This window comes from Elgaria multicarinata, chromosome 8 (genome assembly GCF_023053635.1).
Source record: "Elgaria multicarinata webbii isolate HBS135686 ecotype San Diego chromosome 8, rElgMul1.1.pri, whole genome shotgun sequence".
Taxonomy (NCBI): domain Eukaryota; kingdom Metazoa; phylum Chordata; class Lepidosauria; order Squamata; family Anguidae; genus Elgaria; species Elgaria multicarinata.
Genome location: NC_086178.1, coordinates 29,376,983 through 29,403,627, shown reverse-complemented (window position 1 = coordinate 29,403,627; position 26,645 = coordinate 29,376,983). Strand labels below are relative to the sequence as shown.

The following is a 26,645-nucleotide window of genomic DNA, read 5'->3' as shown; positions in this document are numbered from 1 at the left end:
GTATTTTCCTTTCCAATCATTTTTCTTTTCTACACAATCTATGACTCTACAAGGAAAATAACCTCACGTAAATAGAACTTGCATTCAGGGAACATAGAACTGAGCACAACTAAGCCTACTGTAATCAAGGGCTGTACTGAACCTTTGGCCATTCCAAGAAAAGCTACTCTATATGAGAACATAAGAGATCGTAGAGATGATAGAGAACTCCCCTACAAGGAACAGGTTGGGTTATCTACAGGGCAACCTAGCCCTTACACTGTACAGTTATGCAATAGCTAAAAGCACAACCAAGTCATTATGACATTTAGCTGTCTCCATTTCTAGAGACTGCCTATGTCACAGTTTCATGTTCCCCTTCTGAAGAAGTTCTGTTTCTCAAATGCAGAAGTCACTTGTGCAGCAGGTAACATTTGAAGTCACTTATACTTCTTAAGTAGGGCTAGAGATGAAGGCATCTCCAACAGTTCTTACTTTAGTCATCTTAGGATGAAAGCCTCACAGCAGGCCCCTATCTGTAATTAATGTCTGCTGAATAGGGATAGGATCACCACAATGTTCTATAGAAGGAGAACCTACCATGGTATAGTGAGATATAGCTGGCACAACAATGACATCACTGTGTTCGTGGGACAATGCCAGTGCAAGGGAATAATTTAGGCAGCATCAGGGGCATGACAGGGAAGGAATGGGTCTTAGTTTAAGTACTATGCTCACTATGGTGTTTCTCATGCCCTCCAAAATGGCATAATATCACACAAGAGATTGATTAATTTCCACAGACCACTGTCCCTCATCTCTTCCTCTTCCACTCACACAACCATATCAGATGCTAGGATTCTAACTCAAGAGCAGATCATGCCACAGCATGTATATAAGCATGTAAGCCCTAGCCCAGATATACATTACATCCATTTTGCCAAAATTAAAGTAACCATGTGTAAACTAGGCTCTGGCTGTTGATAATTTGGAAGCTCCCCAAAAGCAGTGTGGGAAACTAATCCTCACATAAAAAAAAATTACACTGACGTTGCAGCAGAGCAATGCTGCACAGGGCCTGGTTCATCCTCTGAAGAGAAAAGGAACTTTGAAATCTTTCCTTACCCTTTCCCTATTCTCACCTTCTGTTCCACACAGACTGAATGTGTGGAGGGAGAACAGGATCATGTCCTCTGGCCCTGGCCCTGACCTCTGCACCTGTACTAGAAGGTAAGCATGGAGCTTTTGTGTACAAACTGCAGTAGCTACATAGACCTTTGTGAGATCAGGGCTCCTGAACCTGTGAAAGGGTCTACATACATACAGCTGTATGTATGTATAGCTCCATTCTCATCATCTGCTGAATATGCAGGGATTGGAGGTGACACCAGGAGATGCAACCCCCTTCTCCATGCATTATGTCACCTTGAGGGTGGAAAGTAGGAAACGTATGCATTTGAAGACATGGTTTTCACCAAAATTCTGTAATATACAAGGAATATACAACAGAAAACATACAAACCATAGGCAACATATTGAACCCAGAACAAGAGCCTTCTCTTAACAAAATGAAATATTAAATCTAAGAAATCTGTTTGTGCCAAGCTTTAAGTAGAAAAACACCATATATATATATATATATATATATATATATATATATATATGCCACATTTTTCTTTAGATGAGGTCTTAAGAAGACAGGACCAAATTTCACTCTGCAATAGTCACACTGCAATGATATTTCTGTAGCTGCCAAAATCTACATGGTTTGTATTGCTTTGCTAACGCAGTATCTGAACACAGGCAAGAAAGGAAAAGAAAAAAAGGTAAAGAAAAAACACACACAAATATCCTGGCCTTCTACTAAGAAACTTCCAAATTTTTGATAAAAGGTAAAAAAAAAGGGGGGGCAAGGTAGCAAAGAGATTTCTTTTGATCCTAGCAGTGTTCCAAATTCCAGCATCATGATGAATAGTGAGGCCATGCATGATTCTAAGTGTCATGTTCCCCTCCTGCCACCATCAATGCTCTATTACTCTTCCTGGGGATCAAAACAACGCTCAGGAGAGGGGAAGAAACCAGCTTACCACTATCCCAGTCCAACCTTTGCCCTGCTGCTTCCAAACACCGGAAAGGCAATATAATTTCATTTCATTTATTATATTTCTATACCACCCCATCGGCAAAGCTCTCTAGGCAGTTAACAAAAATGAATGAATGAATGAATGAATGAAACAGCATTGATCTTGTGCCAGCTTTGCACAAACAGACTCCACAGCTGTAATGTCATGCTCAGCACCCATTTGCACATCCCAATTTCTCATCCAAATAGAGACGTAAGCACAGAAGCCTGTTTCTGCATACATATAGCCTCTAGATCAGCCTTTCCCAACATGGGCTCCTCCAGATGTGTTGGACTACAAGCCAGGGAAGGCTGCCCTAGTCTGCCCTAGTCTGTTCATATATTTGCAAATGCTCCCTGTTTATACAGTTTCTTTTCTTAAAAGCAAGCTTGCTCATTTCTGACTCTCTAGTTCCTACAGCATCATGGTGAAAGTAACCTGCCACTGGGACAGCCAATTCACTGCCACTGGGACAGCCAATGCCATGATGGGAGGTCGATTATAATTCTGTTGGGCAAAACAATATAAACTGTTGCCCAAAAAGCAACAGTTATTACAAATCACTTTCCTAGGCTTCTTTAGGCACTTCCTATTAATTGTAGCTCTAAAAATGATCAAAAGTTTTCACGTATCCTGAAGTAAATATGATTAAAACACTGTATAAAACATATAAATAAGTATAATAAGGAATGTCACATTGTTAGGATTGTAACGGTTCAACTGAGAGGTGAAAAGATTACTTCTAACTGAAGTCTAATAGTTACTTTATTACTGAGACCTACGCTTGCAGTCCGCCTGGTGATAGTAAAGCTATTACTACTATTGCTACTAAGGAAACAGTTATGAACCTCAGGGGCTCACAGTTACTCCAGTCAGTTTACATACTAGCCAGGGAAGGCTGCCCTAGGTGGATTGAAGTGTCTGTTCATATATTTGTAAATGCTCCCTGTTTATACAGTTTCTTCTCTTAAAAGCAAGCTTGCTCATTTCTGACTCTCTAGTTCCTACAGCATCATGGTGAGTGTAACCATTTACTGCAATTTCATCTTAGACATCCAGAGCAACATCTGCTGGTAGAATAACGTAAATGCAAAAACAAGAAAAAGAAATTGGAAATAAAATAAACAGCGCTATTGTCTTATTGTTGCTGTTGTTTTTCTACTTCCAACTACATCTAAAAGGGAGCCTACCAAGATTTTTAGCCCAATATTTGCCGCATGTAAAGTTTGGGGCTACTCCACAGTGATAACACTGTGTATATATCGGTCTGCATGGCGCTTCACAGAATACATGAGGACAAGTCTCTTTCCCAAAGAGCTTACAATCTAAAATGTGACACATGGAAACAATGAAGGAAAAGTAGGGGTAAACAGGAAAAGAATATGCAATTGTTTCAATTACATTTTTTAAATTTTGTATATTTATTGTTAATGTTTTAATCTTATGTAAACCGCCCAGTGAGCTTTGGCTATAGGGTAGTATAGAAATGTTGATAATAATAATAATAATAATAATAATAATAATAATAATAATAATAATCAGGCTTGGCTATGGGCTTAATTGCAATAGTGTATTGGGAGTGGGGAACTGAGGCAAAGTCTTCAAGGAAAAGGTGGGTTTTGAGGAGTAATTTGAAGGAAGTAAGAGAGGTAGCATCACAGCTGATTAAGAGGCAGTTACAAAGATATGGGGCAGGCAGGTAGAAAAGGGCAGAGATTTTTGAGGGAGCAAAAGACCTTCTGACAGCTGAAGATGGTGGAGTTGGAGAAGTGAAGATCACAGGCAGGGATGCACGAGCAAAGAGATGTGGTGGGCAAGCCCATGGAGTTCCTAGCAGAACTGTTACATGACCTATAAACTGCAATAAAATGGCTATCTAGAAGGAAGTTGCCTTGGGCAAACCTTACTAAAGTGAATGGGAACTGTAGAAAAGCAGGACTGGAATTTATGGATTACTACATATACTGTTTATTCATTCAATTTGTTAGGAGTCCAAATTGACAAACTGAAATTATTTCTTAAATAACCAAATGCACACACACACACACACACACACACACACACACACGAAGGAAGGTTTAAAAATTTGAAACTCTTAATACATCTCCCTTCACTGCCGTCTTCTTTTTGATGCCAAAAATACTACTTCATCTGTCTTTCCCCACACTTTTCTGCTTAAGGTTTGCAAATCACGAGAAGCCCCCCCCCCCCCCGTAACATCCTGCAACTGCACCATTTTCTGCTTGTCAACACCTTTGTAGAACTGTAATGCTGAAAAAGGAATCTACTACTCCAGATGAGGAGCAAAACATGATGTTAAGAGAGTGAGTGAGGAGGACTAACATCGCTTTACTAATGCATTTTCAGATTTTATGCAGTACCCTGCAAGTCTGAAATAATGCCCACCTGTAATACCTTTGCCTCATTTCCCAAGAATCCAAAATGCAGGGATAGGGTGTGTATAGAGTCATAACCCAAGCCTGCACAATTCATGACCTATCAAGCTAAACAGCCCACCCCCCAGCTATGTATTGTGGATGACCAGGTATCTATCTTAGAGGAACGCATTAAGGGGATGGGATATGCGTTTAATCTGCAGATGGTTATGCTGTGAAATCCACAGTTAAATGGAGGCATATTATCACTTTCCATTCTTGTAGACACTCCCTGGAAAGTGACATTTTGGGCTATATAAAAAGTCACTGCCTACTTGGAACGGAAGTGGGGGTGAGGTGAGGGAATGATTCACATGCATATATTGTCTAGAACAAGCACAGAAACCTTTGGTTCATGGGCTGGATATAGCCTCTCATCAAGCCTGCCAACTTCTCTCCCAGGCCCTACTCCACCTATCCAGCCCCTCCCCTTCTTTTCCAAATCAGGAAATGTCTTACGTTTGATCAGCAGCTAATTGGAGCTAAGAGATTTCTCCTGCTTCCTCCCCCTACCCAACACAACGCTGCATTTAGGCTTTTTAAAAGCCTGCACTGTTACCAACGAACGCTTTTTAAAGCCTAACTGCAGCAAAAGGGGACACTTTCAGGGTGCTGCTGGGGAAAGAAGGGCTAATGTTTCCCTCTCTGATGCTACCACCCTCCCCCCTTGGAAAATGGCCTATCCCCTGCTGCAATCAGGCTTTAAAAGGTTTTTTAAAAGCCCAATCGTCCTCAAAAAAATTCCTAGTCTGTTGCAACCTGGATTTTAAAACCCTCGTGTGTGTGTGTGTGTGTGTGTGTGTGTGTGTGTGTGTGTGAGAGAGAGAGAGAGAGAGAGAGAGAGAGAGAGAGAGAGAGAGAGAGAGAGAGAATGAGAGTACAGAGTCTGGGGGGCTGTCTTCACAGTGCTGGGTTTTTGTTGTTGTTACTATTATTTATTACATTTGTATACCGCCCCATAGCTGAGGCTCTTTGGGTGGTTTACATAGAGGGTTGGTGCTGCCTTCCTCTTCAATGCTGTGCTTCCCCTCTCCCAGGGTTGTGTTGGGCAATCCTGCTGTTGTGGAGGGAGCGCGGGGTTTCTGGGCAGACATCAAGTTCCCACAACCTCCCCCGCCCTCTTCCTGGTGGAAGGTGACCAGTTGCTGGTCGCCTTCCACCAGGTTCCACCCCCAGGTTGACCCCAGATTGGCTGCAAAATGATGTTACACAGTGAAAGCGCTGTATTGACGTCTCTCCGTTTGAAAATGGAGCATCGCAGCGAAGCCCAGCAGTGGCTGCGAAGCTGCGCTTACGTTGTCTAACTGATGGTGCAGATCCGCAGCCACCGTGGGGCTTTCCCTGCATGTAGACAGCCCCTGGGAAAACATGGTGGAGGCTACTGTTAGTATGTGGCCCCAAACATGCTTGACCACAGCCAATTTGGTCCTTGGTCCAAAAACGTTCCTCATCTCTGGTCTAAACAATATAATATATGCAAGTCTTTATCCCTGTCAGACATTACTTCAGACATTACTCATGTGAAGGAGGTCTACATATTGAAAGGGAAGTGCAACACACTGCCTAGTCCCACCACAATGTCATGTGCACTGGCTAGAACTACCCCTAATGACCACATGCAATGTGTGAACATAAGGCATGGAGCCAGGGATGGTGTGACATCAGAGGCAGGGCTGGTAGTTGGGGACCATTTTCCTTTAATCATGTGGAAATGCCTTCATGTCAGGTAAAGGTGGCTATTGTGAGTGAACATGAAATCTAGTAAGGATGGATTCAAACATTTGTCACTGTAGTTTGAAACCACCTTATGTCTAATGAACTTTCAATCATCATCATCATCATCATCATCATCATCATCATCATCATCTTCCAATAATTTTTTAAAAATGATCACACGTATGGAAACTCCTACAGGACCAAACAGGCAAATCAAAACAAAATAATCCTCATGTTTCTTACCTTGCAAGACACTTTTTACAATTGTTTCTGTGTGTTCAGCTAGCAGATCTGCTTTACTAATTGCAGCAAGGGAGAGATAACTGGACATGTTTCTGCACAGTTCTTTATTACCCCTCTGGAGAAATTTCACTGCCACTGGGACAGCCAATGCCATGATGGGAGGTCGATTATAATTCTGTTGGGCAAAACAAAGGCACCCAAAAAGCAACAGTTATTACAAATCACTTTCCTAGGCTTCTTTAGGCACTTCCTATTAATTGTAGCTCTAAAAATGATCAAAAGTTTTCACGTATCCTGAAGTAAATATGATTAAAACATTGTATAAAACATATAAATAAGTGTAATAAGGAATGTCACATTGTTAGGATTGTAATGGTTTTCTAGACAGAGAGGTGAAAAGATTACCTCTAACTGAAGCCTAATAGTTACTTTGTTACTGAGACCTACGCTTGCAGTCCGCCTGGTGATAGTAAAGCTATTACTACTATTGCTACTAAGGAAACAGTTAAGAACCGCAGGGGCTCACAGTTACTCCAGTCAGTTTACATACTAGACATGACAATTAAAAATGTTAGTTTATGATAGGCCAGTTAACAAACAATGTTTTTATACTCATCAGCTCATAAAGATAGGCTAATAGACAGACAGCTAACAATTAGGGGTGTGATCCGCTCCGATTAGGAGCGTAGAAGCAGTAGCGGATTGGCCTGCTCCGCCTTACCCAGAGGCGGAGTAGGAGCGGACCGCGGACCCCCTAGAAGCAAGGCGAAGAGAAGCGGCCATTTTTCGGAGCTCCTAGTTCAGGCGGAGCGCTCCGGTCGCCATCTTGAAAACATTTCACCATAGGATTGCATTGCGGCAAATAATCGCGCATAACTACGTTCTTTTTGAAGCTATCGTTCTAGAAATTCTTGTGCTCAGAGAGTCGTGGATGGGGGTCATTTTGAGACCACTCTCACCTCTCTGCGTTGTCTGGGTCGCGTGCTATATTTTTGTGAAAATCGGGTCAACCGCGCGGCTCAAACGGCGTTTTCGGCTTTTCGCCCATAGGATTGCATTGAGGGAAAGACTCGGGCATAACTGGGTTGGTTTTTAAGCTATCGTTCTGAAAATTCTTGTGCACAGAGAGTCGTGGATGGGGGTCATTTTGAGACCACTCTCACCTCTCTGCATTGTCTGGGTCGCGTGCTATATTTTTGTGAAAATCGGGTCAACTGCGCGGCTCAAACGGCGTTTTCGGCTTTTCGCCCATAGGATTGCATTGAGGGAAAGACTCGGGCATAACTGGGTTGGTTTTTAAGCTATCGTTCTGAAAATTCTTGTGCACAGAGAGTCGTGGATGCGGGTCATTTTGAGACTACTCTCAACTTTCTGCGTTGTCCGGGTCGCGCGCTAGAAGTTTTTTAAAAATCGGCGGGAAAAATACCTTTTTCAAAGGGCTGAGGGGCAGAGTCAGCTCCCGGTCATGATCACATGATCCCAAAGTTAGAGGAGGGGATAGGCAAAACGGGTAACTTGGGATTCTGGGAAACTTCTCTTTCTTCATCTGAACGGGCTTTTCCCAGTGTTTTTTAAAACAGTAGCCCTACCAAATGCACAAACACAACCTGAAATCATATACTAAGCCAAGAATAAGAGATAGAAACACAGCACTGCTCCCCACCCTAACCTTGGTGAACAACTGAATAGATGTGGTGCAAGGGGATGAGCTCCCCTAGGGCATCTCATCGTGGACGTGCCCCCACTCTCTCCTGCACTGGAAGGCCATTAGAGCCTTCCAAAGAGAGTAAAACGGTAGAGCAATGCCTATTATGAGTTGAAGTGAGCGTTTACTTCTCAGTGGTGGAGCAATGCCTGTTATGAGTTGAAGTGAGCGTTTTACTTCTTCTCAGAGCTGTCGGTGGCTGTCTTGAACTGGCAGCTACTTCCCCCTCCCCCGGGCACGTCCCCCTATTGCTGGTAAAAGACAGATATAGCCTTTTTTAAAAAATTCTTCTTGCTGTTTATTGAGCAACACTGCTGCTTTTAATTCCACCCCTCCTTTGTTTATTTATTGATTTATTCCATTTTATATGCATTACTGGCTTATCCTTGGCTCACTTCCTTATGCCCCCAGAAATGCCAGCTGCATGCCTGCCTGCCTTCCCTCCCTCCTCCCCTGCCCACCTCGCAGGGATGTTGTGTGTGGGGTGCCCGATTTTCAAAAATTCGCCAAAAATCAGGGGATGATGGGATTGCTTTGAAACTTGGCGTGCGTGTGTATATCCCCATGAGGTGTCATGGTGCCAAACATGAGGTTTCTAACTTGAACAGAAAAAAAGTTGTATAATTTTTTAGCTTTCAATGCAAGCCTATGGGGGGGGAAACGGAGCTCCGGATCCGGATCTGGAGCTCCGGGCGGAGCGGAGCGGAAGTGGGCGGAGCGGGGGCGGGGCGGAGCGGCCCGATCCGGAAAATGGCGGATCTGCAAGTGAAGCGGAGCGGGGGGTCCGTGCACACCCCTACTAACAATGTGTTTAAAGGAGGGCCCAGCACTGTCCAGAGTCAATCAGTCATATCAGTTGGCACAAGTTGGTCAGTTAGGCAAAGATGAGCTTGACAAAGGAGAAAACAGCATAGCCTAAGGAAAGAGGCTGAAGAAGAGAGCTGGAATCACAGAAGGTAATAGCTGTGAGCTGTTAGGAAAGAAAGACTCCAGGCATAGTCCCAAAGAGGGGCTTCTTGCTAGATGGTCAAGAGAAGACAATTAGCTCAAGAAGCAGTGAGATATCAGGAGGAAGCAACTGGGTAACTTCTTTTTTGCTGAGTTCTTGTCATCAAGCCCTTAGCCAGAAGGAAAACTTCAGAGAGAGCTGAAGAAGGTTTGCCAGCTGAAGAGTGTCTGTCTCATCCTTCCGGTGAGTTTCTGACTAGAAGGAGAACTTTAAGTCTAGACTGAGTCATTCTGGGAGAGCTAACTGGAGTGGAGATAGGAAAATAAGTAACTGGCAATTAGGTTTTAATAAGGAAGTGAACTAGGATAAGGAAATAGCTGTTTCCTTATAAAAACACTACCTTTAAAAGCAAGCAACAGTAAATCATATTTGTAATATCAAACATTCTATGTAATTGAACACTATAATATGTAAATACATTTTAAATAAATGCTATATTTGTTTTAACTTTTTCCATATTTGATGACTGTTTTAGTGGATTTTAAGAACATTTCACATGGGGAATTGTAGAAAAACAAAGGTTTAAACATGAAAATGAAGAAATGGTTTCAGCTAAACTCCAGGTTGATCCTAGTCATTTGCACTGCCCTTCTACAGCACATGACTTACAATGGTGAGAAAAAGTCTGTGAACCCTTTAGGATTGTTACATATTTCCAACCTAAAATGTTATTAGATCTTAGTCTAAGACCATAATCCTAGCATAAGAAGAATAGATAACCTGATTCAACAAATGCCACACAAACATTTATTTCAACATTGATTTAACATTCAATATCCATGTATGAGAACCTTTAGATTCACTACCTGGTGGCACCCCCTTGAGAAGCAATGACTTCAAGTAAATGTTTCCTGTAACTGTTGGTCAGTCCCTCACATCAGTTTTGAGGGTTTGATCCATTCCACCTTACTGAACTACTTCAACTCAGTGACATTTGAGGGCTGCCTGCATCAGCAGCTCACTTCAGGTCCAGCTCGCTTCAGGTCCAGCCAGTTCAATAGAATTTAGAGCTGGAGCGTGTTCAGAGGAGGGCAACCAGGATGATTAGGGGTCTGGAAAGAAAGCCCTATGACGAGAGACTGAAAGAACTGGGCATGTTTAGCCTGGAGAAGAGAAGATTGAGGGGAGACAGGATAGCACTCTTCAAATACTTAAAAGGTTGACACTCAGAGGAGGGCCAGGATCTCTTCTCGATCATCCCAGAGTGCAGGACACGGAATAACAGGCTGAAGTTACAGGAAGCCAGATTCTGGCTGGACATCAGGAAAAACTTCCTGACTGTTAGAACAATATGACAATAGAACCAGTTACCTAGGGAGGTTGTGGGCTCTCCCACACTAGAGGCATTCAAGAGGCAGCTGGACAACCATTTCTCAAGTATGCTTTAGGGTGGATTCCTGTACTGAGCAGGGTATTGGACTCGATGGTCTTATAGGCCCCTTCCAACTCTACTATTCTATGATTCTAGGTACAGACTTGGAGTAGGTCATTCTAAAATGCAGAATTTCTTCTTCTGCAGCCATTCTTTTATACATCTGCTTGTATGTTTAGGATCATTGTCTTGTTTCATGACCCACTTTGGGTTCAGCTTCAGCTCATGGACGAATGGCCTGACATTCTCCTCTAGAATCTTCTTATACAATTCATGGTTCTGTCAATGATGGCAAGCCGCCCAGATTCTGAGACAGCAAAGCCAGCCCAAACCATCACATTCCCACCACCATGCTTGACGGTTGTGATGAGGTTTTTTTTTTACCGAACTTAGTAACCTGGTTCAGACAACTTAGTGGCATGCATTCCCTTAACCATTTTGTGGTTAAGCAGCATGGTTTAGCATGTTGTATGAACCAGGCCAGTGTGTGTTTTCACCAGACATAACATTTCTCATTAGGGCCCAAAAGTTCTACCTTTGATTTGGCTGTCCAGAGAACATTGTTCTAGAAGTTTTGGGGATCATCTATGTGATCTTTAATGATGGGCTGCAGTGTTCTTTTTAGAGAGCAATAGTTTCCTCCTGGCTATCCTCCCTGAACACCATTTTTGTTTAGTCTTTTTTCTGGGTGGTATAAAATGCAGTCAATCAATCAATCAATCAATCAATCATTGAGGATTGATCTCTCACATTAGCCAAGGCGAGAGTGGCCTGCAAATCCTTGGATGTTACTCTGGGGTTGTTTTTTTGACTTCCCGGACAATGTGCTGGTTGTTCTTGGAGAGATTTTGGTAGGACAACCGCTCCTGAGAAGAGTGACTGTGATTTTGCACCTTCTCCATTTGTAGACTATTTGTCTGACAGTGGATTGGTGGGGCCTCATGTCATTAGAAATGGTTTTGTAACCTTTTCTAGACAGATGAGCAGCAACAACTGCTTTTCTGAGCTCCTCATGACATGTTTCCACAAAACCATATGGTGAAGACCAAACTCACAAAGGTTCTGAAACTTGTATAGAATGGGGTCTCTCAAATTCATCCCTGAAGATCTACCTAATTGCTTAAATATCTGATTCTAATTATTCCCTTTAATGAAGCTGTTGCAACCAGGATTCACTTACTTTTGCACATGACTCTCAGATATTCATTGTTTGCTTGATTTATACATCATTTTTAGTTCACAAGACATGGAAATGGTTAATATAAATCCTATTGTATATTTAGAAAAGGACTGGTTTTGATTCACAAAGGTTATCATGGTAAAACTATGGAATTTTTGTAATTATCATTAGACTCTTTTCTTGCCACCCCAAGTTCCCTTGCTACGTTGCAGAAGATGTGGGAACATGATTCTGCATCATGTACGTGATTTGAGAACAGCATCCAAGCAATATAGGAGGCTGCTTTATGCCAGTCAGACTATGTGTCCATCTAGACTAGCACTGCTGACTGGCAGTGGCTCTCCTGAATCTTTGGCAGGTTTTTCCCATCCCTTGGACCTTTTAACTGCCACTTGGTCCTTTTAACTGGAGATGCCAGGGATTGAACCTGGGGCCTTTTGCATGAAAAGCATGTGGTGTACCATTGAGTTCTTCCCCTTTGTGCCAAAGCAAGGAGGCGAGGTTGCACCTCTGGGATTGTACTTTGCCCCCTCCCCAATTGCTGACCAAGCACCCTAATTTCTGCCAATTTCTGTCTCGTGCATGTTGGATCATTCCTGGAACTTCTGGATGGTATAGTAACTTAAGCATCTTTCTCTCTCTCTCTCTGTCACACACACACACACACACACACACACACACACACACACAGAGCCATACTTCCTTGTAAAAATACTGTAATGGGAACAATAGAACTACCTGAGATAAACAGCGTAAGGAGTACCAATGAGTGGGAGGCTATTGATCACATATCACCAGCAGGCATCTTGAACAAGTACAGCCAATTTGATGGTAATTAATACACACGAGTCAACAGGGCCTTTGTTTTGACAAAGTTACAATAACAAGTGAAGTAGAGACAATGGGGGCTTGTTCTGTTTAGTAAAGAAGCATACTTTTGGAAATCAACACCCGCCTAGGATGAAGGGGTTTTTTTTTTTTCATCTTTCATCATTTAAAATGTTTACTTGGATTTGGTCCTAGAGTTCCGAAGCAGAACAAAATGAACAGAACTGGGCACACACAGAGTTTTAATTTGCCACTGCACTGATGTGAAACCTGGCCTAGAAGTTCTCTTCCTCTCTAATATCATGTTCTTGTTCATTTTGGATGAAAACAGCCAAGAGTCAAAACAGGTTAATAAGATTTTTTAAACAACACAAGCCTTTAGGGTGAGTCCTGAAAGGTAGCCAGGATTAGACAGCAAGAAGCATTTTAGTATTGAATGTATGCTGTCAGGAATGGCTGGGTTAAAACAGTGCCAACAAGCTACAAGGGCAAGGGCCTACCCCCAGAATTAGATGGACAACTAAATGCCACCACAGCTGAAGAAAACCTTGGCTGATGCTAAACATCACCCTGATAGGTTGCATACACACAATTTCTGGATCAGTCTCATGCCTTATCAGTGAAAAAGAGCAGTCTCCTGGCAAGCTATTTTCTGGGTCTACTTCCATGCTCTGATGTACCCGTGATATATAATACATTTGGTTTTATCCTGGATCCACCTTCTTTCTTCATACCTTTCTAGACTGCAACTTTCTTTCCAAGCTTAATGGGTCAGTCAATGTGAAAATGAGCACATCACTGGGCATGGATTTGACCTGATATTGTACCATATAAATTGGTTCAGTATTGGTTGTGATTGTACATTTTGATACTGATAGTGATGACAAAGCACCACCTTATGAGAAATATGGGCTGCAACCAAACAAATTAGCATCCCCCCACATCCCCTCTGCTTCCCCCTTCGTAACGTGTAGTAAAACTTACTCCATGGCCTGACATCAAAATGTTGTGCATTTAGCCGCTAATAGAGATGGGAAAATGCATAACATAATGACATCAGAACTCTGAGAAATTAAAAGGTTGGCTACATCTAGTAGCCCAGCATTGCTTGACTGCAACCAGGGAAGCCCACCAGGACTGACCGACAGAGGAGGGTGCCCACCAGAAGACACCATGCCTAGGTGCCCCTCAAACCTGGAGCTGCCCTGCTTTGAGGACTACACAAGATTACACAAACCAGGTAACAGCCTGCAGGGAACTTGACAATGGCAAGGCAATATGATAAGGCACAGCCACCATTCACAGCCTAAGATTAAAAACAGACAAAAACAAAACAGCTCACCTTTTGAGTTAAAATAAAATTCCCTAAGGAAACTCATGAATAAATCAAGCCAAGGGCAGTTCCCATAAAACTGGTTGCTCATTAAAGCGTTGATCATTCTTTGCTCCTTGCAATCCATTCTTACCTGCAAAATGCAGCTCATAATGTCAGATGCTATCTTTGCATGGGGTGTGTCTTCATCTTTTCCTAAAGGTTTCAGATTGTGCTCTAGGCATGACTCCCAAAGAGCAACTAGGGCTTTCCCATGTTTCTCTATGGATTCTGTCTCTCTGATGGCTGTGGTGATTCGAGTGATGCAGATCTCCACAACTGCCTGATCATTGTCATTAGTTTGGTAGTCCTGATTGAAATAAAATACTTTTGTTAAGCTGGATATGGTACCCAAGAGTAATCAGAATTAACCAAGTAGGTTAAATTGTTTCCAAGATGACCATATAAAACTATGGCTCTAGGTAGAACTATCTATTTACTTTATGGCAGCATCAAACCAAAAATAGAGAGAGAGGAATACCAAACTATTTTCGGGAGACCATTTTTCAAGGGTTCATCTCTAGTATTAAGCCAGAGCAGGGCTTTGGATGGATGTACTCTAAACAGGACCAGCCAAAATAGAACATCCTTAATACTTCTTAGCTTGAAGGGGACATTTAATAATTGTATATATGTGTTCAGTTGACAGAAATGTGACATTAGCTGTGTGAAGACTTGGCAGGTCCATGTAGGAAGCCAAAAACACATATTAGAGCATCCTCATTGGGCCTCCAATGCATGGATGCTTTTTATTTTTATAACAACCACACTATTTCCATAATGAATGAAGCTGACATTAGAAACATCTTCACAAACTAACTGGAAGATGTTATTTCCCAAACACTAGGGAGATTCATTTTAAATCATTAAGGGACATTAATATCCCTTTGTCCTAAGAGCAGTTGCCCAATGAAGGGTCAATTCACAGTAACCAAGATGGCCAAACTCTAAACAGTAATATTTATATAGCCCTCTGTGAGTGCAATCATCAAACAAAGACTCGATCTCAAAATCAATAGGTTTTATTATGTGAATTATTCAAACTTCCAGCAATTCAGATTCTAGTTCTTTCATTAAGCTGCCCAAACACTGACTAGCTTTTCTTAAAGATATTGACAGATGCACTACAGTAGGAAAGATTTTGTTGTTGTTTATTCGTTCAGTCGCTTCCGACTCTTCGTGACTTCATGGACCAGCCCACGCCAGAGCTTTCTGTCGGCCGTCACCACCCCTAGCTCCCCCAAGGTCAAGTCTGTCACTTCCAGAATATCATCCATCCATCTTGCCCTTGGTCGGCCCCTCTTCCTTTTGCCTTCCACTTTCCCTAGCATCAGCCTCTTCTCCAGGGTATCCTGTCTTCTCATTATGTGGCCAAAGTACTTCAGTTTTGCCTTTAATACCATTCCCTCAAGTGAGCAGTCTGACTTTATTTCCTGAAGTATGGACTGGTTTGATCTTCTGGCAGTCCAAGGCACTCTCAGAATTTTCCTCCAACACCACAGTTCAAAAGCGTCTATCTTCCTTCGCTCAGCTTTCCTTATGGTCCAGCTCTCGCAGCCATAGGTTACTACGGGGAATACCATTGCTTTAACTATGCGGACCTTTGTTGGAAAGAACGTTATTGCAAATCTAATGTGCCATATTGAAGACAGCTAATCCAGGTTCATGGCCAGTGTCAGGTAGGCATAGTTAGATTCCTGCTGAGGGTCCAAGTCCCAGTAGGGGATCCATGGGCAAGAGCCCCCTGGAGTTGCTTCTCCTCTTCACCATTGCAATCTGCTTGTTCACCTGCCTCTCATTCTGGCCCAGACAATAATGGTGGTGAAAAGGAGGATCACTAGATACCACTGCCTACTTGCTCAGTAGGCAAGTATCAAACAACTGGTAGCAATGATGAGAAAGAGGATGAGGAGCAACAGCAGCTGGTGACAGTGGTGCTTAAAAACCTGCCGAGGCATTGCTGATTCCAATCCTTCGCCATTCCAGCATCCAGGAATCCCTGTACTTCTCCCATCCATTATACTGTGGGAGCAGAACTGGGGCCAAGTGTTGAAATAGGAAGCCTGGAACAGGGCTGGAGGGGAGGGATAATGACTCCCACAATGCTTTTAAACAAGGATAGAGCCAGCAGCAACCTGAGAGCTAAAGGGGTTCAGCTGGCTCAGAAGTAATTGAAGCCCTGGATGTAAATATTGTCGAAACAAGCATGAAACATGAAGTGTGGAGAAAATCTTCCAACTGGATAGAAAGCACTGGCACGAATACAGGAACACAGCAAGTTCTTGGCTGCCAAAGATGGAGGGAGAATTTCTAGTTTGATGGTGGCCCAGGTATTGACTAGTAATTTGAGCTCTAAGAAGCATGCAGAAGAAAAGAAATGGCCAGGACAGGAAGAGTGAGAGCACAGCAGCATTTGGACTGTTCCTTGCAAGGAATGCTGTCATGATAATTGGAACTGAAAATAATGAAGCAAGAAAATAATTTAATTCCTTTGGACTAACCATTCATTTTAGTACAAAACCTGAGCTCAACACAATAACTCACTGTGAAGTTGTGTTTCCCTATGATTTCACTGTTATGCTCACTTGCTATTTATCAGTCCTCACTTAGGACAGGCCTTGCTAGATCAAACCAAAAGTCTACCTAGTTCAGTACTCTGGGCTCCTCTAAACGAGTGACTTATTGGCCACTCGTGATTGGCAACTCATGAAAGTTTGCTGGTCTTTTACATGACGTCGTCAATGACCAGGATGTCTCCGTGGTATCCTCTGGAAATTCTGCCATGAAAAGAACCACTTTTAAAGTGGTAACATGGTAATATCCTGAAAAAAGTAGAATCTTCTGCCACTAGATGGCACAGTCTCATTGAAGTGAAGAGGGGATGTATTCAATCAATCCAATCCATGTGGTCGCCCCATAACAATCATGCCAAAAAGAAGGAAGCACAAAAGCCCTATTTAAGCAACATGATTTCCTCTCAAGGTAGAGGGGCTCTCTGTCTCTAAGATTGTAAGCTTCCCATTTGAATTGGCCAAACAGAGCATTATGGAAAGAACCGTCTACCGCGGTCCTAACCTACAATAATCATGGCCGTTCCATTTTTTTAGGATCATGGCTAATAATTGCTGGTTTTCCATAAATGTTCTAATCATTTTTAAAACCACCTATGTTTGCTTCCATCAAACTGTTGTGCAGCAATGATGTCCATAAGTTGGCCACACATTTCATGAACAAGTACTTCCTTTTGTTTTGTCTGGGCCTGCAATACCAATCTGATCAGATGACCCAAGTTCTGGAGTCTCTCCACACCATTCATAATTTTATGTTGGTTGTAAGCTGCCTTGGGAGGGCTTCTGCCCTGAAAGGTGTCTAAGAAATGTCTAAAATAAATAAATAAATGAATGAATGAATATCTTTTCTCAACTTTTTCCCCAAGCTTAGAAAGGGCCCAATTTCTTATGCATTCTTTTAAAAGAAAGTGTGCTGCACTCCTTTCTCCACGATTTCTTGTTTGAGTCGTGGGATGTTGAGGAACACTGATATTTACATTTTTTTATTTTATTTTTTGATGCTCCATTCACATCTGGGGAAAATTACTTACATATTTAAGATTCTGAAATTGAAAATCATGAAAGTGTGCTCTATCCCAGTTATGTACCTCTGATGCCCTCTAGTGGGAACTAATTTGTAAAAGTTTTATTTTTTTTATTCTTCATGTTTTTAATAGTTTTCAAATGCTATGTACTGCAGTGAACTAAGTGCTGATGCAATATAGAAAAATACACTGGTGTAAACAAACTCTGGCAGCCAAATTGGCAGTGCATTGGTCTAGGTGGCTTCCCTTGAGACTCATATATTTCAAACTTACCATGGATTTCAAGTAGGAACTCTGGAGAGAGATTCTTGGAGCAGATAAATAAATTTGTGAATTTATTCACAAATAAACCTCTCAACAAAATGAAAATCTGCTCCTCATGAGTATCCTTTTAATATCTTTAACACTAGCTATGGTGTATTGTATTTCTTGTTTTATTATTCTTTTACGATGTATTAAAGTAATGTCATAAGCCATATTGAGAATCACAGATTTAAAGGTAGATAGAAATATTTCACATTACATAATCGGCCAGTGTATTTTTCAAGTAGAATTTTAGCATACTGTCTGCCAAATTCTGTCTGTAGTAGGTGTCTGAAACTAAACTCTTGAGTGCAGAAACCTGACTACTGATAAGATCTATGTGTCAAGACTTTGGATCTTACATTACTAGCAGGGATTCAGAAGCATATATATTTTTCATCTGCAATATTTAATGTCACATCTGAACATCACATGGCAATTCATAAATGAGGACCTATAACCATTCCACGTCTTTTCAGATGGACATAGTTGAGTCTGGACAAAATCTTTTTTCTACAGCTTTGAAGCCATCCAACTTCCTTCAAACCCCTCTCCCATTTTTTCCTCCTCCCATTCCAGCCACTCGATGGCTGGTGATTTATTCTCATAATAATCCTGTAAAGTTGCACATACTTGCACCCATTTTACAGATAATTGCATGTGCATACGATTGTGCATACACTTTCTGATTCTTCATCTCTTCGAGGCATTCATATTTTTTAAAAATCAATATCATACATTTCCTCTCATGCACAAAGAGGGAGCATTGAACATTTTACTTACTGGAGATGAACTAATGATTTTTATTTGCTCGAGAGCTTCTGAAAGACATCCTTCTATTTCAGAATCGTCTAAGGAGAACAGGTCCCCTGCACGCGAAAGATCCTTTTGTCCCAAAACAAGCCCAAAGAGATGATGCATAGTTGATCGTTCTGCCACTATCCAAAACTTTCAATGCACTACGTGCTTCAAACAAGTTTAGTGACATTCAAATTCATAATCCAAAAGGGGTTGTTTTTCAATGTATGGTAGAAGCTTTATGTACTTTGAGACCTCTTCTGCCATAATCTGAGGGTAAGAAATAAAGAGATTAACAATAATATAAATATCCAAATAAATAAACAAGAATAGTGATTGCCTTGCAACCTAATACAGATTTTAAAAGAAACAATCCTAGCTCATTCAAATAGAGAAACCAATATTATATTAAATTTTTTGGTATTCTAATACAAAGCTATTTGAAAATATGCTTAGCTGTATACCATACAAATGCTGCAGCGAAAGCAACACAGACCAAAACAAACACATATTTTATGGCATAAACTCTTGTGTACCATACGCATGATGAATTGGGTTCTGGCCTACAAAGGCTAATGCTATGATATATAAGTGTTGGTTTTTAACAAGAGACGGTTGCCCCAACACTAGATGAGACCAAAGACCTATCTAGTCCTGCATCCTGTTTCTCACAGCGGCCAACCAGATGCCTATGTGAAGACCACAAGCAGGAATGAGAGTCCACCAGCAACTGGTTTTCAGAGGAATGCTGTTTCTGATCTTAGCCATCATTTCTAGTAACTATTGGCAGACTTATCTTCTACAAATATATCTCATCCCCCTTTAAAGCTATCTAAGTTGGTGGCCACCCACCACTACTTCTTGTTGTACTGAATTCTAATTATGTTCTTTGTGATGCTCTCACCAGGAAGGCTGTGTGAGATATCTTTCTGATGCCAGGTTCTTTATTTTTCCACTTGTTTTACGATCTTTTGGTGTTTACTCTGTTTGTATGTTACTACCACTGTTCTTTTTGTTTTCTTAATGCTTTTATTGTTATTGTCATTTTAATTATGTATGCTGCTCTGGGAGCCTTCAGGCTGAAGAGTAGATTCTTAAATCCTTGTAATAAATAAATCAGTAATAAATAATTCCACATAAGTAGGGCTACTGTCAATACAGAACATTCACTTATCAACTTGAGTTGATATACTTATACATTATTTCAGTTTTCCCCTACCTGGTGGCTTCCAGATACATTTGGCTAGAACTCCCATCATCTTCAGGCAACATGGCCACATGGGATAGGGTTGATGGGAATTGTAATCTAGTCCAACACATCTGGAAGGTACCAAATTAGAGAAGGATGGATTATCTCATGATGCTTCTTATTGAATCTCAAAAAAATAAAGACTAAAATGTGAAGGAATTGCTGCTTTTCTTTTTAAACTCAGGGTGAGCTGTGCAATAGTTCCTGATAACTAATCCAGCAAAGAAAACATAAACTTTCCTTTCTCACATCATATAGGTAAGGAAATTGGAATGAATCTCATTTTCAAGGGACGTAAAGTAGGCACACAAACACTCATTAGAAATATGCAACGCTGCAACAAAGTCGCCTCGGAAGAAAGAGGACACTTAAAATGTGCTAGTTGTTGGCGAAAGGTGGAGACGTATAACATTTTGCAATAGAAATATAAGTTTATCTTCAGTCACCTGTGGGTGCCACATCCGGATAATATGTTTCATCAACTGCTTCTGTATATCCCTCATCCTAACAGATAGGCAAAGTTCCTAAAATAAACTTGAGCCCAACACAGTCAACATGAGAGCCTTAGGCTACAGTTGAAACCTGCTACAGATAAGATTTGGACAGTGGTTTTGAAACAGCAAAATGTTGTAAAATCTATCTTACATGGTGAATACTGAGAAAATATCAGGGGCAGGGACCAGTTATGAAAATGGACTACCTGATCTATTGATTGGTTGAATGGTTTGTTTGTTTGTTTTGTTGTTGTTGTTTATTCGTTCCGTCGTTTCCGACTCTTCGTGACTTCATGGACCAGCCCACGCCAGAGCTTTCTGTCAGCCGTTGCCACCCCTAGCTCCCCCAAGGTCAAGTCTGTCACCTCCAGAATATCATCCATCCATCTTGCCCTTGGTCGGCCCCTCTTCCTTTTGCCTTCCACTTTCCCTAGCATCAGCCTCTTCTCCAGGGTGTCCTGTCTTCTCATTATGTGGCCAAAGTACTTCAGTTTTGCCTTTAATACCATTCCCTCAAGTGAGCAGTCTGGCTTTATTTCCTGGAGTATGGACTGGTTTGATCTTCTTGCAGTCCACGGCACTCTCAGAATTTTCCTCCAACACCACAGTTCCCACCACAGTTCCCACCTCCAACACCACAGTTGTTTGTTTACTGTACTTTTAATAACTGAAGTTCTTTTGGTAGTTTACAAGAAATTAAAAACATAGAATACAAACATTAAAACAAAAAATAAAAATCGCCCAGAATAAAACCAAATTAAAAACCACAGCAAAATAACATACAAAAGCACTAAAACAGTCCTTAAAATGCTTAAGAGAATAAACTGGTCTCTATCTGGTGCTAGAAAGATGATGTCGCACAGAAGCCAGGCAAACATCCCTGTAGAGAGCATTCCACCGATGGGGTGCCACCACTGAAAGTGCCCTTTCTCTTGTTGGCGAGGGTACCTGAAGGAGGGCTTTGCATAATGTCCACAGAGGTAAATGTGGGAGGAGTCATTCCTTCAGATAATCTGGCCCCAAACCACATACATCCCAGTTTCTACTGAGAAATCCCAGTTTCTCAGGCTACCATAGGAGGCGGGTTCTCCCTCCCCCTATTTTATCAACACAACAATCCTGTGCTGTAGGAACTGACAGGGATACATTCACGATCCTGAGTACAACATCCTTCTTATAAAAAACCCCCCAACCCTCTACCTGCATACAAAGCTCTCCCACACTAGAGGCCTTCAAGAGGCAGCTGGACAGCCATCTGTCAGGTATGCTTTAAGGTGGATTCCTGCATTGAGCAGGGGGCTGGACTCAATGGCCTTATAGGCCTATGATTCTATGATGTGACACTGAGTGCAATAATAATAACAAAAAGGCTGCTCTGTCGTAGGAAATTCTAACAGGAAGAAATGTTTGCTCACCCAGCTGACAGAAAGTGTACAAAATCTGATAGGTTGTATATTCCTGATGTTATGCTGGACCAGTAATTTGGAACAGTGGTTTCATTCCTAGGTTTACTCCCATGCAAGCACGTGAACCCTCAAAAGTGAAGAAAGAAGAGCTATTTTAAAGGAGTGGGAATTGCTGAATAAGCTCTCTTCCCTGATTTCTATTTATTTGTTTATTTGATTTATTTTTTATGCCACTCCTCAGCCAAAACAGCTCCCAGTAACATGAAACATGCTGTTGGACCTGTTTACCCAGACTTTCTCTGAGGAGGCCTTCTGAAATGTTTGTGAACAGGACTTAATTTAGTAAGAGAGCAATGTGGCTTTTGTGAACAATAGTTTCAAGATAGGACGCATTCTTATTTTTATTTTTTTAATTATAAACAGAGATGGAAAGTAGTGTGGCAGAAGTGGGGGAAGGCTTAGAGATCCAGATCAAAGATGTTTAGCAAGTTCTAATAATGGATAATAATTCGGCAGATTACGTCTTAGAAGAGTCTTAACAAATGTTAAAGTGCTAATCTTTTAAAAGAATGATATATATAAAAGCTAGCATTTACAAATGTTTTTTCTCAATTCACACATTTATAAAATTAACATATAGGCATTTTAAAACGTATTTTAGTACTTTTTTTTTTTTTGAGCCGAGAATTGCATTGCAAAATCTAGTGAAGTGCAAATTATGTTCCAATCTACACATTTGTTTGAGAGTTCACGTCAGAAAAATTGAATTGCTCAAGCAGTCCTACTATCCAGTCACTGCTGCATGGTGACTGAGCAGAAAGGTGCCTCTCCCTTTACTGGACACAGGGGGTGGGGGCTATAGAGGCAGGGATCTGCACAATGCATGTTCCATTGTGGGGCTAGCAATAGACAGCAGCATATGATAGATTCTTGCGGTCACTCTTTGGGAACAGAGTCTGAACCATACATCACCCTGCAAAAATGGACAGATAGTATAGCCAGACCCCCTCTACCCCCACAGGTCAATGCTGTGCAATGATAAAGGCTAGACAAACTATGGTGCAAACTACAATGAACTCCTGTAGATACAAGGGATAACTCAGCAGGGTCTGTGCGATGTCTATAGCACAATGTTTTGTTTTAATGTTAAGGGTAACCGTGTAAGCCTGGGGCATCTCAGTTCAGTCAAATGCTAGCAACCTGCCATGAGGATATTTTAAATATGATAAACAATAAGAATAAAGAAGACTCTACATTTTAGACTTGGTAAGAGACACGTTCTGAAAATGACTTTTGTTTGTTTTCTTGGTTCGTACGTGAAATATTCATATTGGAATAACAGATGGTGTGCCATCAGGCTTCCTACGAATGAATACCTTCAATGTATAATTAAAATTAGAGACAAATGTGGCTTTTTTCATTAGAGTTCTGCTCAGAACAAATAGGCGGTTTACACATTATGGCAAGATCCACATGCGATGGCCATGGGAGTGTAAGTAGCCTAATGGGAGCATAAGTTCATGCAAACAACGTCTCCATCAGGGAGCAGTGAAGAAGTGACCTTACAGTTGCCCACACAATTCCAGGATGAGTGTAGGATCACTGCTGGATTCACAACCTGGAAGTGACCTTACAGTTGCCCACACAATTCCAGGATGAGTGTAGGATCACTGCTGGATTCACAACCTGGATGTATGATGAACCAGACCTCAGTAATGATAACCGTCTAATGCACACAGGTGTCACAGGACACAACATAAATTAACATTGACCTCTATGCATTCTATGCATTCAACCCCTTGCAATGCCATTTTTCACACATAATTGCGTAGTGTGCCATAGGTGCCACAGGCAGGGAGACTAGGTATTATGACAGATAATCAGGGCTACAACTCCCACCTCTCCAAAATAGACTGCTACTGTCTGGTTCAGTGGACACCAAGACACAAGGGATTGATAGCAAGGCACTATCTCAGACTTTTCTGTTGCCTTGTGCCCACTAATGAAGTTGTAGAGGTAAAAGAAAAGAATTGTGTTACACATTCTTATGTCTGCACCTTTCTGTTGATCTATTTTTAATCTGTATGGTGTTCTTACTATGAATATCCAAAGTATGATGCAACATCTTATTATACTGTTATACTCCTCTTTTATTCTGCTAAGGAAATACAGCTGTTTGGTAGCATTGCACATGGAAGCACAAAGTAATTTTTTAAAAAAAATGCTATCAAACTTTCCACATTCACTTTCTTGTGCAGGGCAGATACTATGCATATGCTTACATTGTTATTATTATTTTTAAAGGAAACAGGCCACATCAGTTTTACATTTCTATAAATTCTGATAAGTATGCAGTATGAACAGGTCACCTCCAGTGTACATTCCACTGTCAATGCCCTTCAGTCCTGGTATGTAAATCACTGAAACTAAGCTCAAAAGGCACTCCCAGATGTCTTTTCCATAGTGACACACTAAAAACATCCAAACAGTATCTCAGCTGAAATGTCCGTTTGAGGTTTAAGTGTAAAGCTGTGACAGTGAAATAGTTCCCACTGAACCAGCTCCATCCATTCATCTCAATGGCACTGTTTTCATACCATTCCTTGTCTGTTCAAACTATTTAAAATCCATGCAGAGGACAATACAGCATGGTGTCAAGAAATGCCTCTGTCTAAAACAACATGGAAAACATATATTATTTTTCCTCCCATAACATAGACATTTGTCATCCTTTCCCATGTCCCATTAAAAAAACTAACATCAAAGAGTTATCCGCAAATGATTATGCAGCTTGGTTGTAACAAACACAGTCTAGCAATCAAACACAAGTCAGGTAGTAAGTCAAAACCACATTGACAGTCTAGGTTCTCTGACCTGTAGGTCGGATACAGTTGAAATGAAAGAGTACCATGAAATCTGTACAATTCTCATGGTATGAGAATAACCAGGTTCGAAACAGAGGTGCCCTTTCAGTATTGCTGATTTTGCTTTAGAAAGGAACCTCACACAAGTACGCACAAATACAAGCCATTGCTTTACCTGCTCATGACTCCATAACGACATTCACAGGTGTTTTGGGTTTTTTTAAAATTTTGTTTTGCAGCTACCAAGCGGTGGATTTTGAGACTCAGGGTTGATGTGCAGCTTTGCCTGTTTGTTGCAACAGCCCAGCATCCAAGGGGCACAACAAGTGGAAAGTTATGGAATCTACAGTTAACACAGTGAACCTGAAGCTGTTAATTGCAGGGCCAGGAATAAGGAATTTGTGGAATGCAGACTAAAGCAGCCTAAAAGTTACCAAGGGCTTGGTCAGGTGACCAGAAAAAGCCTAAAAGCAGAGTGGCCTTATCTCTGAATGAAAGCCTCTGTTCATGGAACAAAATACCAAAAAAAAAATAATAATAAAAAAATCCTGTTCAACTTGAGTGCCTGTTGTTTTTAGTGGATAAAAGAGAGCTCTCTCTTGGTGGAAAACTATCCTCTCCTGGGAAGAGACCCCAGTGAGTTTGCAAAGGTGTGTGTGTGTGTGTTTGGTTCTTTAAAGAGAGCAAATGAATGAAAGCACTATGGAGAAGACATTCTTTCTCCAAACTGCTCATGAATACAAAGTGGGCCTGAAGCTGTCCATAGACTTCTAGGTCTGTTTATCATAAATACCTCCTCTGTACCTTTGTGTGCTTGGATATTTCATCACGTATATGCAACTGAGCGGATCTCTTCCCTGTAGATTTCAGGAGGTTCAATCATTCCAGGGGATTGATTCAACCTCCTGCATGTTCAGGAGGTTCAATCATACCAGGAGATCCTGGGAACTGTAGTTCAGTGAGGAGAATGGCTCCAGATCTCTAAAAGAGAATTCTCAATGCCCTTATCAAATTACAATTCCCTGGATTCTTGGGGACAAGCCATGGCAATAAATTGAGGCAGCTCTACACCAATCAGGATATAACTCTTTAAAAGAGGTTTGAAAATGGTATATGGAATGTGTCATGGGCCCCAACAGTTGTCAATACCGTTCTAAATCAGTAGTGTAGATCCTGTCCTCATCTCAAACAAATATAGATATGCAGTGTAGAGATTTCCAAAGTTGTGGGTTATTCTCATTTCCCAGAACCCTTCTTGCTTGTTCTGGCTATAGCAAAAGGGAGCAATCATATGCATATATAGACAGAAAAAAGGCCATACAATTCCCAGCATACACCAACCAGCATGGCTAACTAGAGGAACCCTGGGGGTTGTGTGGTGTGTGTGTGTGTGTGTGTGTGTGTGTGTGTGTGTGTGTTTTGGTCTAAACATGCATAGGAATGCACCTACTAATATGGTACTGACTATTTATTTATTTATTTAAAATATTTGTATCCCGTCCTATATCACTAAGATCTCAGGGCAGTGTACAGATAAAAACATACAGTATAAAACAATAAATATACACAGTTAAAATCAAATTAAACCATGATCCAAGTTAAAACAATATATAAAAGCAATAGATACAGTTAAAATACAGTTAAAACAGTTAAAATACAGTTAAAACTAAAGATTGCCAACTTTTTATTTCACAAATCCTGGTGCCTAGTGATGCTAAAGGATGGTGCCTAGGACTGTTCAGGAGAGAGGGAAGCAACCTCAAGTTTGAGGGAAACTTAAAGGCCATCCAATCCAATCCCTTGCACAAGAGTTGAATGCATCATATCTATCGATTTCTGACTGCCTTTTTAAGCATCAGGTTTCTGGCACCCTTGTCAAAATGATTAAAAGATGCCTCTCCAACCTGTGCTTCACCATAGATATAAGGCAAGGTAAGACCTTTGCTAATGATGCAAAATTTCTGGCCCTCAACA

The 26,645-nt window shown here is 41.3% G+C and overlaps 1 protein-coding gene across 3 annotated transcripts in view; it reads right to left on the bottom strand.

The window, feature by feature from the left end:
- VEPH1 (ventricular zone expressed PH domain containing 1) overlaps positions 1 to 26,645 on the bottom strand; it is a 156,625-nt gene that overhangs the window by 124,214 nt on the left and 5,766 nt on the right. For all 3 annotated transcript variants that reach the window (XM_063132057.1, XM_063132059.1, XM_063132058.1), the window contains exons 3-5: positions 18,644 to 18,928; positions 14,057 to 14,272; positions 6,497 to 6,671 (exon numbers count right to left, since the gene is read on the bottom strand). In XM_063132057.1, the coding sequence (XP_062988127.1) occupies positions 6,497 to 6,671; positions 14,057 to 14,272; positions 18,644 to 18,781 (529 nt within the window). In that variant the 5' untranslated portion in view covers positions 18,782 to 18,928. The remainder of the gene's footprint in view (positions 1 to 6,496; positions 6,672 to 14,056; positions 14,273 to 18,643; positions 18,929 to 26,645) is intronic.